This window comes from Melitaea cinxia, chromosome 2, assembly GCF_905220565.1.
Source record: "Melitaea cinxia chromosome 2, ilMelCinx1.1, whole genome shotgun sequence".
In the NCBI taxonomy this organism is placed as follows: domain Eukaryota; kingdom Metazoa; phylum Arthropoda; class Insecta; order Lepidoptera; family Nymphalidae; genus Melitaea; species Melitaea cinxia.
This window is the reverse complement of record NC_059395.1, coordinates 11,646,666-11,662,478: the sequence shown is the minus strand read 5'-3', so window position 1 is coordinate 11,662,478 and position 15,813 is coordinate 11,646,666. Positions and strand designations below refer to the sequence as shown.

Below are 15,813 nucleotides of genomic sequence, written 5' to 3'. Positions count from 1 at the left end.
GAAGTGTTATACAGCTTTTGTTGTGGTTTGGGCGCCATATGCACGAGTCATTGTTGCTTGAAGCAGCGGCGCGGTAGGAGCACGGAGACGGCGTTGTGTGCACGAATTTTAACTCCTTTATTCAGCTCCTAGTCAATAACGACTTTGCTAGTCAGCTAGTGATGGACAAAGAGAGCTTAAAATCTCTACTGATACCAAACTTTTTGAGAAGGGCGTTTAAAGTGCATTTAAATAAAACAAATATATTGTGTAATGACTTATATTAAAATGATAACTATTTGTTATCAAATTGATTAACATATTATTAAACAGTAAAATTAATTCTACATCAGAATTTGCAATTACAATGAAAAAAAAAGCAAATTCATTTAATTATTACTTCTAGTAGTCAAATTATTTATTTCCTAATAAGGACAATAATGCCTCATGAGTCACAATGAAAATAATACAAATGCTCGTCATTAACAATTCGTGAAATGTATCTATAAAAAAAATATCATAATTCATCTATGTAATTGCTAAAGCACTAAATACTCACTCTGGGGATATTTTGCACAACGAATTATTTAAGTAGTATCATACGTATACTGCACGAACACAGTATACATTATTTATCACAGCACTTGCAAAGATTGCGATGTCAAACGACGAAAATATTTACAATTAAAACAGATTATACACAGGAGAACCCCAGAGGAAATTTCAGAGACTCGTAAAACAGTAACTAGTAACGTAACATTACATAGTGATTCTCAAATAGGTACTTATTATAAGTTTTAAGAACGAGTAGTCGCTCGTCTGCGTTGACGGCGCTTTTTCTTATTGCGAGTACCGTTCGCGGGCTGCGAGGGCCCGCTCGAGGGCGCGGGGCGCGCGGGGGGCGCGGGCGGCGGCGAGGGCGGCGCGTCCCCGTCGCCATGCGGCTCCTGCTCCACGCTCTGCGCCGCGGCGGGCCCGTTGAGAACCGCCCGCAGGCGCTGTCGTAAGCGTCTGCGCGCGCTCCGAGAGAGGTGCGAGTCGTTTGACGTCTGACCGGCTTGAGCCTGCGATTCCATTTCGAGCTCCTGGGTGCGATCTCTCGACGGAGTCGGATTGGTGTTCGACAAATTATCGATTCTCGATCGTATTTCGGCTTCGGAACGCACCAGAGCGCGCGTTTCGCGAATGAACGCTCGAGACAATCTCTGGACGTCGTCCTGTAGGTCCCGTAGAAAAGGTTCCAAGTCGGAGTTGTTCTGGTTGTTGCCGCGGTTGGCGATCCTCAGGACGGCGCGCGGCTGCGCTTGGTTGACGATCTGGTCGGGGGGCGTGCGACGCACCGACAACTTGCCGTTGATCGTGGCGGCGGCGAGCAACGCCCTCGCATCCATTTCTTTAACTAATAGACAGTGTCCGCGCTTTTTTAATGTACCTTCGCAAGATTTCACTGACCATACCTAGAAAAAAAATATTTTAAAATTTGAAAAACTTGTATCAAATAGAATTTATAATAATAGATGCTTTCGTTTACTTACGCTATCGGAAAATATAGCTTCACGGTCATTACCACAAATGGTAACTGTATAATTAAACGTGTGAGCTACCCAAGGCGATGCGGCCATACTCAGCCACGCACAAACGGAATCGTCTGAAAAATAAAGAAATACACAAATTTATCGAAACTAGTGGTCGCGCAGTTGTAGAAATTCAGCCATAATTAATTTAAATTATAACTTTGAACATTAAACAAAGAGTCAATACATGGTAGTGTCTGTAGTTTTTTTTTTTTTATTTAGTTAATAATGTATTTTTAAGCATAATTTAAAAAAAATAGCATTCTGCACTCCTCTAAATAATAAAACTATTACCGTGCGAACCTTGATACTCCTCCGTCCGCGCAATTTTCGTAAAAAGTGGTTTTCGAAATATTGCATGCAGTGTGTTTGGGACATAAAAAGGTAAGTTTTTACCAAATTGCGTAAAAAAAAAAAAATTGTAAAAGAAAATAACAAACCAAACACTTGGTTTTTTTTAATTTTTCACGTGAATTTTGAGGTTATGTGAAAAAAATGTTAACACAATAGTTGTAGATCTTTTTATCACGTACAACTTTTGCTAATAAACTTTTTTTCCACAGGACCTGTATAGCTTAGCCGGAAAACGAGATAAACCGTTTTTTATCCTTACAAACTTTCCGACCTCAGATCGCCCGTAATTTATTTTTCCTTTCATTTTCGTTGTATTCTCTTCCTTTTACAATGGGTTTCATCCTACTATTTTTTTTTTTCACTTTTTACCATTTTCAAAGTGCACTGTTGTAAATGTAAGTACTTTTCGTACCCCCGCGAAAACGTTGTTTACCCTTATAACTTAGGGGTATGAAAAATAGAGGTTGGGCGATTCCCAAACCTACCCAATATGCATACAAAATTTCATAAAAATCGGTCTAGCCGTTTTGGAGGAGTATGGTAATTAACAATGGGACACGACAATTTTATATATAAGAGAAGTGTGCGAAAATTTATACTCTTCCATTCGAGCAATTTTCGTAATAATAAGGGGTACAAAGTTTATGCTTCACGTATTTATGAGCAATTTCACAAAAATCGGTATAGTGTAAGACTTATCACCTAACAAATTAAACTAAATTTTTTGGTTTTGATAATGTTTCTAACTATTATAATAATACTTACTGTATATTTCTATAGTCAGAAAGAATATACCCATATCAGCTATTCTGACAGCAGTCACTACATTACCAGGTATAGTTGAAATCTGCCATGCTTGTAAATATTCTCCATTTTCAGATCGACCCTAAAATTTTTATTAATTATTAACTTTGTTTTTCCTTCGCTTAAATTACCTAAATTCTAAAAAGTATCCCCCATTTTATATAGTCTAATAAGATTTGTATGTAAATACATATACATAGTTATTTTGTTTATTTTTAACCGACTTCCAAAAAAGGAGGAGGTATTCAATTCGACTGTATTTTTTTTAATGTATGTTACTTAAGAACTTTTGACTGGGTGGAGCGATTTCGACAAATTTTCTTTTAATCGAAACGTGGTGTGTGTCATTTGGTCCCTTTTAAATTTATTTACGATCTAACAACTACTTTTCGTGTTATATCTATTAATGCGTTTTTACTTGACGTTTTTTTCGTCGACCTACGTTGTATTATACCGCATAACTTTCTACTGGATGCACCGATTTTGATCATTCTTTTTTTATCGTAAAGGGGATATCCCTAGTTTGGTACCATGATAAAACCGGGTGAAGAAAACCAGGATATGATCATGGGATCCCAGAGAAATCGAGGGAAACTCTCGAAAATCCGCTATAACTTTTTACTGGGTGTACCGATTTTGATAATTTTTAATTTAATCGAAAGCTGATGTTTATCATGTGGTCACAAATAAATTTTATTGAGATCTGATAACTACTTTTTGAGTAATCTTTGATAACGCGTAGTTACTTGACTATTTTTTCTCGATCTACGTTGTATACTCGTCGATGTAATTGAAGTCGGTTTTTTTTTTCGTTTGCGAGCGAAACACAATTATATTACTATAATAGCTTTGTTTTTAATAATTGTGCATTTACCTCCTCTGCTTTCCATCTGTAATAGGTTGCTAGAACAATTGCTTTTTGGAGTGAACACTTGCTTTATACTTGTGTATAAAGCGAGCTTTATACAATATGAACCTTTTAAAATTCCACATGTATAATAAATTGATAATTAAATCACACTTGCCTACATTTACGTTAATTTGAAGCTTTCGAATTATGAAGCAATAAATTTATTTTCCATAAAATCTTACCTCAAGTAAATCTGGAGAATGAAAGTAACGAAGATGATTAAGTAAACGTGCAGCTGGTAATCTTTCTCCGTTGCCATTTTTACAACAAAGACAACGAAAAAGACCTTTGCAAGCTTGTGGTGCTCTTTGAGTTGTTTCCTAAAAGTTATAATATTTTAACCATTTTAAAAATAAAATTAATATTTCAGTTATTAAAAATATAATTAATATTTCAGTTATTACCATATAATATACACGTTTTATCAATTAATAATAAAAAATTAAGCTGTTTCAGTCTTTAACATCCCACTGCTGGGTATAGGCTTCTTTGTTCATGTAGGTTAAGACTACACCAGAGCCGTAGACAATTTTAAAAAATATATATTAAAAAAAAACACTTTTTAGGTCAATTTATATGGTAACATATAATGTTTGAAGAAACTAACATTTGTAACATTAGAATTATTTTCTTCTTCTTCATCCTCATTAGTATCATTTTCACATTCTGCTAAAATTGTCTCTTTAGCAGGTGTGCTGTTTTCTGAAGAACCAGATCCTGTTGTAGCCTTGCTGCCTAATTTCTACAAACATATAATTATATTTCAATAAAGAGATTCTATAATAGAATCTGGACTTTATTCCCCTCACTCATTTACTGCAAATAGGCGGATTTCCGATTTACACCACGAAATCCCTTCTAAAACCTTAGTGTTTCTATTGTCTTAGTGGTTATATCTTTCTACTTTTTCACATTCCTTCTGGGTTGTCGGCTATATTAAAGCAAATAGCAGCTTGAAGATCATTGAACCCTTCTTTTTTGGTAACTAAACATTTTGGTAACTAAAAGAAGAAGAAAAAATATGTAAAATATTAAACATACAAAAGCACGTAGTTTTCTAAAATTGGCTATTAATTCTTCCATCGCATAGTTTCGCGTGCCAAAAAATAATGCGCGGCAAACAGGACATACGTCCAGGCGCATCTTGCATCGACCACAAACATGGTGACCCTCGTTGCATTGAAATATCTGTCCTGAAGGTATTTCGTAGCACACTGGACATTGTAGAAGGTCATCAAGATTCAGTAAAGATTCTGCCTGTTAACAAAATATTAATACAATATAAGAGAACACATCTATATTTAAAGTTTGTTCAGAGAATTTTTTCTTATATCTACTTCATAGCTTTCCTTTTGTTAAGTATATCCTCAAAACTACATAATTAAGAACTTGTATTGTCAGAGATGTTATGGACATGAAATTTCCGATAACGATATAGATATTTGAACAACACTAGTGGTTGCCCAGAGGTCGAAATTCGACCACAATTAAAAAATTGAATTAAATAAAACCAAAAAATAATGAAAATAAAGAACTTTTTAAAAAAAATAAACCGATTTGACAACAGACTTTGACAATCAACAAAATAGTATAATATGCACGTGTGTGTGTCAAATACATGGTAGAGTGTGTTATGTTTTTTTTATTAATTTAATGTGAGTTTTATGTATAATTTTAGAAAAATATTAGCATTCTGCACTCTTTCTTGTTTTGCCATATATGTTATTAACCCCCCTTAATTCTCCCCCCCCCCTTAATTCTCTCTAACCTAACCTAACAAAAACAATAATTGTAAAAATACTTTAAAACTTAACATTATACCTAAAATAATTTTATCTGTCAGTTTGAAATTGTGAAAAGTTTGTTATTCATTAATTTATAATTTGTTATTTTTATTTAAAGTTTTAAATAAATACCCCTTTAATTTTTCCACAATTTATTTATGTTAAAAATACTATTTTATGGTCAAAGAATCTAATATACTAATGTCCAATTATTATTACACATAAAAAGATATTTTTTGACTATTAAATACATTATGCAGAACTTATCTAATATATAAAATTCTCGTGTCGCAGTGTTTGTAGTTAAACTCCTCCGAAACCGCTTGACGCTCTCTCATAAAATTTTGTGTGCATATCGGGTAGGTCTGATAAATCAAACAACATCTATTTTTCATACCCCTAAGTTATAAGGGGGGGGGGGGAGAGGGTTAATAAAATATTATGAAATTTTGTGTGCATCTCTGGTAGGTCGGAGAATAGGCCAACATCTATTTTTGGATTGAGAAGGTTAATAAAATATGGCAAAACGTTAGCGGGGTCAGCTAGTAATTATATGAAATTTATACATAAGCAAACATATTGGCTTTGACAAAACCATTTCTTAAAATGAAATTATGCTGATTTTTTACAGTGTAAATAGTTTAAAATTAAGAGTTTTTTATATAAATATAAATGTATTTTTATGTAATTTATATATAAGAGCACTGAGATACTAAATAAATAAATAAAAATATATGTAACATACACACATGTTTTCTGTTCCTCAGGTAAGCAAATTAATGCTTGCTATTGGTATTTTATTTTAATTTATAAATATACACATATAAAGGAATATCTATATTATACCCCGACTCGAGGCAGGAATCAAACATATGATTTCCAGAGCAGAAAGGAGGTTCACTACAAACTGCACCACATGCACATTCAAATGTTTCTATTTTTTTATTATTATTTATATATTACATTGATAATTATTAACTTTAATTGAATACTCCAAAAGATTAATTGGAGAATGATTTTAATACAAGACACAAAAAACAAGCATGGCAACTAAGGAAAAGGCCTTGTTAAAAATGTTGTTAAGGAAACTAAAATATAATTAAATTGTGTTAGTAATTAACAACATAACTTATGCACTTTCAAAACAGCGTATTTTTATAATATATAGGTACATTATCAAAGAAATTTAAAACTACCTTATAGCTTTAAACTAAAATTTTACAAAATTAATGTATGTTGGGTAATTTAAAAAATAAAGTAGTAGCATTTGTACAAGTAGCTTTAGTACAGTGATTTAGGACTTTAAATGTTAAATATGTAGGAACATTATGGCTTTAAGATTTTCAAGTACTTCAGGTACTTAATGTAGTACTTCACGTGTGGTCTCACTCTATCTTGAGACATGTATATTAATAATGTACACATACGATCACCACGTTTATTAAGAGTTCGAAAAATGAATATACCCACATGGTAAAAATAAATTATAATTAACGTTTGAATCAAGTTTTGAATTTTGATTTTAAACGCATTCAAAACAAATCCAGTGTAGTAACAACTATCGTTTAAATAATTAAGATAACATTATGTACAACAAATTAAGTCATGCAAATCGAATAAAGATATAACAATGTAATAGTAAATTATTAAAATTATAATGAAATAAAAATACACATATAAGCAAAATACGTCTAAAAAACTATGGACCAACCGACTAGGTTGAAACAATGGAAGTTTTCAGCTTTTTATTGGTATGTATACAAAATATACGAACCTTCATTTCACCTTTTTCTACCATTTTGTAATTTTTTATTAGTTAAGAATGTACTAAAACTAAATTAATCTATAAGCAGACGACACGATGTTATAAAAACGAAACACAGCTGTGGTTGTTACAAATGGCCGACTCAACAATTCGACATTACAAAAGCAAAAATCAGTGTTGTAGTAGTGACTAGTGGGCGATATAAATCGATATTTCAAAAAATATCGATAAATGTACGCGATATATCGCTTCAATCCGATATTATCGAATCATCTAGTATCGAATGTAATATCGATATATTTTATCCGATATACCGAATGTCACATTCCATTTAATCAAAAGATAGTAAAAAAAAAAACGGCGGGAAATTTCAAGGCACGCGGTTGTCTTTTTTTTGTGTTCTTCATTTAATAATTGTTTTTTCTATTTTATTCATTCGGAACAATTTTGTTAGTTTTTTTTTTTTTATTAATTTAGTTTGTATATATTATAATTAGTTAGCAGTCTTTGTTGGTAAGTTTTTTTTTTTTTTTTTAATGAATGATCCACGTGGAAACGTGGTCGCTTACATAAAATATGCAAAAATTGCAATAAAAAGAAAAGAAAAAATGTACGTAACCAAAAAGACATTGGATGTCGCTGTATAGAGTCCGATAAATCTGATGAGGGTAAAGATATAACAAATACTTCAATGGCAAAGCAGCCTATTTTAGAATCTGGATAATCCAGGAGTTCAATCTCATACTTGAAGCCGAAATCGTACCAATCCAATGGTGCACATCAAATATCATACTACTATATAAAAAAGGAAACCGTCTCGATATCAACAACTATAGACCAATTAGTTTACTAGGAAACATATACAAAATCTTCTCATCTATAATTCTTAAACGCATATCACAAGAGATTGAAGATGCACAACCAATAGAACAAGCTGGCTTTCGCTGTGGGTTTAGCACACTAGATCACATACAGGCACTGGAACAGGTTATAGAAAAATACGAAGAGTTAATAAGCCACTCTATCTAGGTTTTGTTGGCTATAACAAAGCATTTGATAGCATAAGCCACAACTCTATATGGAGATCACTAAAATATTTAAACATAAATTTGAAATATATAAACATTATAAAATACATATACGACAACAGCATAAGTAAAGTCATGCTAGAATCTACAGGTGATGCAATTAATATGGAAATAATTGTGTTTGCGCGCAAACGAAAAAAAAACCGACTTCAATTACATTGACAAGTAATACAACGCAGATCGAAGAAAAAATAGTCAAGCAACTACGCGTTATCAAAGATTACTCAAAAAGTAGTTATCAGATCTCGATAAAATTTATATGTGACCACATGATAAACATCAGCTTTCGATTAAATTAAAAATTATCAAAATCGGTACACCCAGTAAAAAGTTATTGCGGATTTTCGAGAGTTTCCCTCGATTTCTCTGGGATCCCATCATCAGATCCTAGTTTCCTTATTACGGTACCAAACTAGGGATATCCCCTTTCCAACAAAAAAAAAATTATCAAAATCGGTACATCCAATAGAAAGTTATGTGGTATAATACAACGTAGGTCGACGAAAAAAGCGGCAAGTAAAAACGCATTATTGGATATAACTCGAAAAGTAGTTGTTAAATCTCAAATAAATTTAAATGGGACCAATTGGCACACACCACCTTTCGATTGAAACAAAATTTGTCGAAATCGGTCTACCCGGTCAAAAGTTCTGATGTAACATACATAAAAAAAAAAAAAAAAAAAAAAAAAATACAGTCGAATTGAGAACCTCCTCCTTTTTTGGAAGTCGGTTAAAAAGGGTTAGACAGGGGGACCCTCTGTCACCTAAATTGTTTATTGCGGTTTTAGAAGATGTATTTCGAAACACAGACTGGAAAACTAGAGACATAAAAATAAACAACAGCTACCTAAGCTATCTCAGATTTGCGGACGACATAGTCATACTGTCTGAAAGTCAAGTCCAAGTACAAATGATACTCCCTCCACCCAAGAACACATAAAAATATCAGATATTATACCTTTATTACAAACCTTTGCCCAGACCAATAATAATATACCGTCCATCGCTGCCCCCTTAATGGAGTTACTTGTAAATTTACTTAAAATAAATAATGGCCAACAAAATTATACAATGGAACGCTAGAAGTATAGTTAATAAGAAAAGTGATCTAATTTTTTAGTTTCATTATGTGAAACTTGGCTAAGACCAGGTTTTACATTAAATATTAAAAATTATAATACTGTCAGAGAAGACAGATCAAATGGATATGGCGGTGTAAATCTTCTCATTAAAAATGACTATCCTTTTAATATAGTATCCATTCCTGATGACATAGTCCTGAAATTTCTATTTTAGCTGTTATTGTAAATAAAATTTGTTTTCTTTCTGTATATATTTCACATACTTCTATTAATATATTAAATGAAGTTGGGGATATATTCTTATTTCTTCCTAAACCATTAATTATAAATGGTGACTTTAATTGTCATCACCAGTCTTGGGGCTGCTCCATGACAACCTGTTATGGTAATAAGCTTTTAGACATATTAGACAGAAACAACTTATGTGTTATTAACAATGGAAATCCCACTAGACGTATAAACCTATCCGAAGGAAATACTGTAGTTGATATATTTGTTCACCCCAATTTACATCTCAGCTGTCAAGTTCTGTTTCATCATCCACATTCGGTAGTGATCACAATCCCATTATAACCTCATTTCCTCTTGATAAATTAATTAAAAACTGTACAAAATGACCTCCTAAATTCAATATATCTAAAGCCAATTCTGATACCTAGAATCAATTTAGTAATAAGGTTGATTTAAAACTTAATCAGAAAATATTAGAGATTCTTGTTATGCTCAATTTTTTTTGGATGCATTAATTGAGAGTGCTAATGAAGTATTTAATAAAAAACACGGGGGCTCCTATATTTCAAGTCCTCCATGGTGGGATGTTGAACGTAAAGAATTTTTAAATAAAAGAAAAAATTGTGAAAAAATATTTAATAATAATATGACAATAGAGAACCTCTTATCACTAAAGGAGATTACAAACAAAACAAAATTACTTTTTAAAAGAAAAAAAAAGAGACAGTTGGCAAAAATTCTGCGCATCTCTATCTCCCAATACTCCCTCATCCACTGTTTGGAAAAACATTACAAGATTTAGATTTTTTTTTTCTATATCACTAGGTCGGCAAACAATGGTACGGCTCACCTGATGGTAAGAGATTACCGTAGCTTATAGACGGTTGCAACACCAGAAGCATCGCAAGTGCGTTGCCGACCCAATCCCCAATCCTCCCCAGGAGCTCTGGTCACCTTACTCACCAACAGGAACACAATACTGCTTGAAAACAGTATTATTTTGCTGTGATCTTCTGTAAGGTCGAGGTACTACCCCAGTCGGGCTGCTCAATAATTTGAGCAGGAAATTCCTGCTGTGCCCTACCTCAGTTAAATATCAGCTTATAATACCTCCTCATCTCCAACCTTTCCATCTTTTCTAATAGACCATTTTCTTGATAGAATTTCTCCACCAACTGTTAATTTCTGTATAGATAACTTAAATGATTATGGTGCCGTTTACAATGAATCATCTGAATCAAACTCTCCCTTATCCATGTCGGAATTAAAGAACGTTTTAGAACATACATCAGATTCTGCACCTGGACTAGATGAAATTTATTATTCTTTCATTACTCATTTAAATGACATAAGCTTGACATTTTAATTAAATTTGATAAATTCTATTTTTCAATCTGCTCACATTCCTTCAAATTGGAAATCACAAATCATAATTCCAATATTAAAACCTAATAAAGATCCCTCTTCTGCTTTATCTTATCGTTCTATTGCCCTTTCGCCTGTTCTCTTAAAAATCTGCGAACAATTAATTAAGAATCATCTCGAATAGTACGTCGAAAGCAACGGTTTCTCAATGGTTTTCGACGAAACATAAGTTCCATAGATAATATTAGTTTACTTACAACTGATATGAGGCTAGCTTTTTCTGTTAATAATTTTGTCATTGTAGCATTTTTGGATTTATCTAAAGCATATGACAATGTTGTGATCCCAATTCTTAAACAAAAACTTCTATACCAACAGATCCCCCAAAAAATTATTTGTTTTATTATAAATATGCTTAATGATAGATCTATTTTTCTTATTGACAGCGATTAAAAATATAAATATAGTTCTTTCTAAAGGCCTTCCACAAGGATCCGTTTTGAGCCCCATGTTGTGTAATTTATAAACATATGATATAGACTTAACTATCGATAGAAAGATTGAGGTTTTGCAATATGCGGATGATTTGTTATTATATGTAGGGTATGGTATGGTATGGTTAACAAGGGCTGGTTTCCACAAATCGACGACTTTGCGCCTATTTTGCGTGTGTGGGAGTAATCCGATTCACTCTTGCCACCCAAGCTCCTCCAGAAACTTTAGAAGTCTTTTTGGCATCTTGAAGATCTCCGGAAGTGTTTTCAGGGAGCCAAGATGTTATGCCCAGTAAGCCGCTACACTGGACAGTAAAAAAGTACATGCGTAGCCGTTTCTTCTGTTCCCATGCAAGCTCTACACAGGGTACTGTCGGTAATGCCCATATTAAATAGATGTTTGTTATACGGACCGTGCCCAGTCAGTGCCGCAGTTATTTGTCTCAGTTGGCGTCTGTCCAGATTTATTAGAATTCGTGCCAATTTGGCATCAATTTCTGACACCGCCAACTTGGCTTGCCTACAGTCCTCAACTTCGGACCATAGTGTGATGTGTTTGCGTTTCATGCGTTGTCGAATTTGGCCTTTGAGCCAGCAAGAAGATAACGGTATAATCGGTTCGGGTCCTAAGGCCGTCATACTTGACCCCCTTCTTGCTAGCTCATCTGCCCTGTCATTACCGCGTGTGTTGTTGTGACCTTTGATCCATCGCAGTGTGATGTCATTATTTTCACCTATCTGCATCAGGGTGTTATGGCATTCATAGATTATACCTGAGGTGGTTGAGTTACTATCTAGTGCCTGTAGTACTGACATGCTGTCTGATAATATACGGATGTGGGAATCCTTTACGTTCCTTCTTCCGATTGTTCTGGCTGCCTCCAGTATACCCAAGCACTCTGCTTGAAACACTGTGTTATAGGTACCAATGGGTAGTGATATATTAATATTTAGGTCTTCCGAGAAGATAACGCTTCCTGACCCTGTTTTCGTTTCAGGACCATCCATGAATATACACAGCTCTCGCCCATTTGAGGCTACGCGTGAATCTTCTTCCAGCTATATTTTGTATTTTTTATCAAAAATATATTTGATCTGTATTCCGTCATTTGGTGCTTCCATTAACGGAATGTCTTTGGCTATATCTTCCAGAATCTTTATGTGTGGTATGCCTGTTGAACACAGTAGTTTGTGAGTCTTTAATCTTACTGCAGTAATTGCAGCTTCTTGTTGGATAAATAGGTGAACTGGCAGAATGTTTAGCATGGCCTCCATTGCTGTTGTTGGTGTGGTACTCATGATGCCCGTGATTGCCATACACACCAACTTCTACCAGCTTTGTAGCTTGGATTGCGTTGTGGTGAGGAGTGTTCTGCGCCACCACACCACAGCTCCATAGCTGATCATGGGTCTAATGACCGCAGTGTAGAGCCATAGGGTCAGTTTGGGTTTAAGTCCCCAACTCTTACCAATCATCCTGCGGCATTCCCAGAAGATGATGCTGGCTTTGTTTAATTTATTTTCTATATGTTTGGACCAGCTTAGCTTATTATCTAGTATTACACCCAAATACTTTACCTCTGTGGTTAGATTCAGGGTTGAGTTAAGGAGTTTAGGTAGAGTGTAATTTCCCAAGTCTCGTTTGTTCATGAATATTACTAATTCTATTTTGTTCGGGTTTATGGATAGGTTATGCTCCTCGCACTTATTATATGTAGAAAGTAAAAACATTGAATTAGCATGTACAGAGTTAACGACCTCTATTCAATATTTAAAAAAAATGGCTTGATGATCATAGTCTGAATTTGTCCCCATCTAAAAGTTCAGTAGTTTTATTCTCCCATATGCGATCAATCACTCCAATTGACGTTTATTACGATGAGACCATTATACCACAAAAACAAGATTTAAAATTTTTAGGCGTTATTTTAGACAACGAACTTACAGGCATTCCTCATTGCAATTTTATTGCCAGTAAGTGTAAAAAATAATTAACATCATAAGGTGTTTAGCAGGAGTTTGGAGGGGTGCCCATCCTTTTTATTTTAAACTTGTGTATAATGCTATCATACGGAGTGTCATGGAATATGGATCCTTCTTATTAGAACCGGGTCTTCTTTCTGGATTTAAAATGTTGAACAAAATTCAAAATAAATGCTTAAGAATAATTTGTGGGGCAATGAAGTCTAACCCAATTAACGCTTTACAAATCGAATGCTGCGATCCCCCGTTACAATTACGACGTCAGTATTTGTCTGATAAATTTCTTTTTCGCCGTCTACAGCTTTCCAATCATCCTCTTATTGAAAAACTTCATCTTTTAGCTTACTTTGTGTCGAATTCATCGTACTGGATTCATAAATCCAATCTTTATTTAGTCAACAGCTATTATAAGTTCTAATCTCTTTCTGCATGCTTTATATCAATCTAACATGCTACCTTTGTTTTCTTGTCCCTACGAATCTCTGAACTATCGCCACAAATATTGAATATGGGTATACCTAAGTCGGATTTTTTAATAGCTAACGAAAAATTTAATGCAATTATTAACAAAAATTTTAAAACTCCCATCTGATATTTACTAATGCTTCGAAACATGATGTTAACGGTACAGTAGGTGTAGGAATCATTCACCGTCAGTATAAAATTGTACAGAAGGTAAAACTCCCACCAGAATCTTCTGTTTCTTTTTTCTGGAGAGTGCTTGGGTATCTTCAAATCCTTAGAATATATAATATTAGCGAAGCTTAATAACTCAATAATTTTTAGAGACTCAATTAGTTCTTTACAAGCATTAGAAAAGAACCCGTTTGAAATTAAGCAGCACAATCCCATAATATTTGATATAAGAAAACTGCTATCTACATGCTTATCAAAAAATTATAATATTAAATTTTCTTGGATTCCTGGTCATTCTGGAATCCAAGGAAATGTTATTGCAGACGCTCTTGCTAATGAAGCGATTTCATGTGGTGACCTTGTTCAGTATAAGATTTACTGCTCAGATTAGTTATTAATACCTAAATTCGATTTGGACACATCTTGGAAAACATTATGGGAAAAAAGTAGTAAAGAAAGAGGTAATTATTATTACTCTCTTCAGCCTGATATTTTATTAAAAACATGGTTCTTCTCAATGAATTTTACTAGGAGGTGCTCTAGTATCATTTCAAGATTGAGACTTACCATACTTGCCATACTTGTATACTTGCTCATCTTTCTAAGCTTAAAATTACTAACGACTTTTCTTGTTTCTGTGGTTGTGAAACAGGTGATATAAATTATTTTTTCATTTCTTATCCTCTATATAATCGTATCGATTTTTTGAAATCCTCACTAGCATATCAAATCCCTTTTCCAACCTCAATTCCTTGTCTTTTATTTACAAAAAAATATTACATATATAAAATAATTTCAGATTATATAATTATTAATAATATAGAAATTTAAATATTTTTCACATTAAATATGTATCTGGCGTTATCTGGTTTAGTTTTTATATTATGTGTGTCATACATACATAATATAGGTAATATATTTGAATGTATATTTTATTATTTTATATACTTATTATCTATATGTCATAAATATCCTATATCTATTCCTGCCCTGAATGATTCCTAAATTTAGCTTCTCCCGTTTCTTTAAATATATGAAGAAATTTCTCCCGTTTGATAATGGTAAATGTACTATGTACGAAAATTACCAGATCAAAAAAAAATCAATATTTAAGGTATAATAATAGGAATATTGATTAATCAAGGAGGTACAAAAACGCATTCTTACCGAATTTAAGAAACGAATGGGCGCCATTGAACTATATATATTTAGCTATTGCTACAATATTAGACCCAAGATTTCAAAAACTTTTATGAAGTTTCTTTTTCATTTCATTTTTTTTAAATTAAAGAGATGATTTTAATAAATTAGCAAGACGAATCTACTGTGGAATCTGCCTGACATTTCAGAAAAAATTAGTTTATCATCGGATCTCTGGAGTAATCACCATAAAGTGATCCAGCGAAATGGGAAAACAAATAAAAGTAATGAAAGTCTTTCAGATAAGTTATCGCTTTATTTGAGCGCTCCAGTCACTAGATTTAACGAAAACCCATTAGAAGACAGACTATAAAATACAGTTCCCAACGTGATACAATGTGGCATTTAAATGTTTAACTATGGCGGCTAGTTAGGTTCTTACACAGCAGAGATGCAGATTGCCAAAAGGTAAATAAAAATTTGTTTTTGCAACGGTTTAGAGAAAAAGTACTGGGATTTATAAATCTTTCATTGGATTCTTTTTCGTATGATTTATAAATAAAGTTGATTTGTTTCTTCTCTCTAAAGTGTGTTTACTCATAATTAATCTGATCCATATTTA

General features: G+C 33.3%; 1 protein-coding gene across 1 annotated transcript; it reads right to left on the bottom strand.

Moving 5' to 3' along the window:
• Window positions 1-245: 245 nt before the first annotated feature.
• Window positions 246-7,343, bottom strand: LOC123664970. Its single transcript, XM_045599339.1, has 7 exons — window positions 7,180-7,343; window positions 4,663-4,878; window positions 4,229-4,363; window positions 3,804-3,941; window positions 2,673-2,793; window positions 1,515-1,627; window positions 246-1,436 (listed from the first exon to the last, which is right to left on the bottom strand). Exons 1-7 carry the CDS (start codon window positions 7,201-7,203, stop codon window positions 777-779), a joined length of 1,407 nt encoding a protein of 468 aa, XP_045455295.1. The 5' UTR covers window positions 7,204-7,343; the 3' UTR covers window positions 246-776.
• Window positions 7,344-15,813: the final 8,470 nt, after the last annotated feature.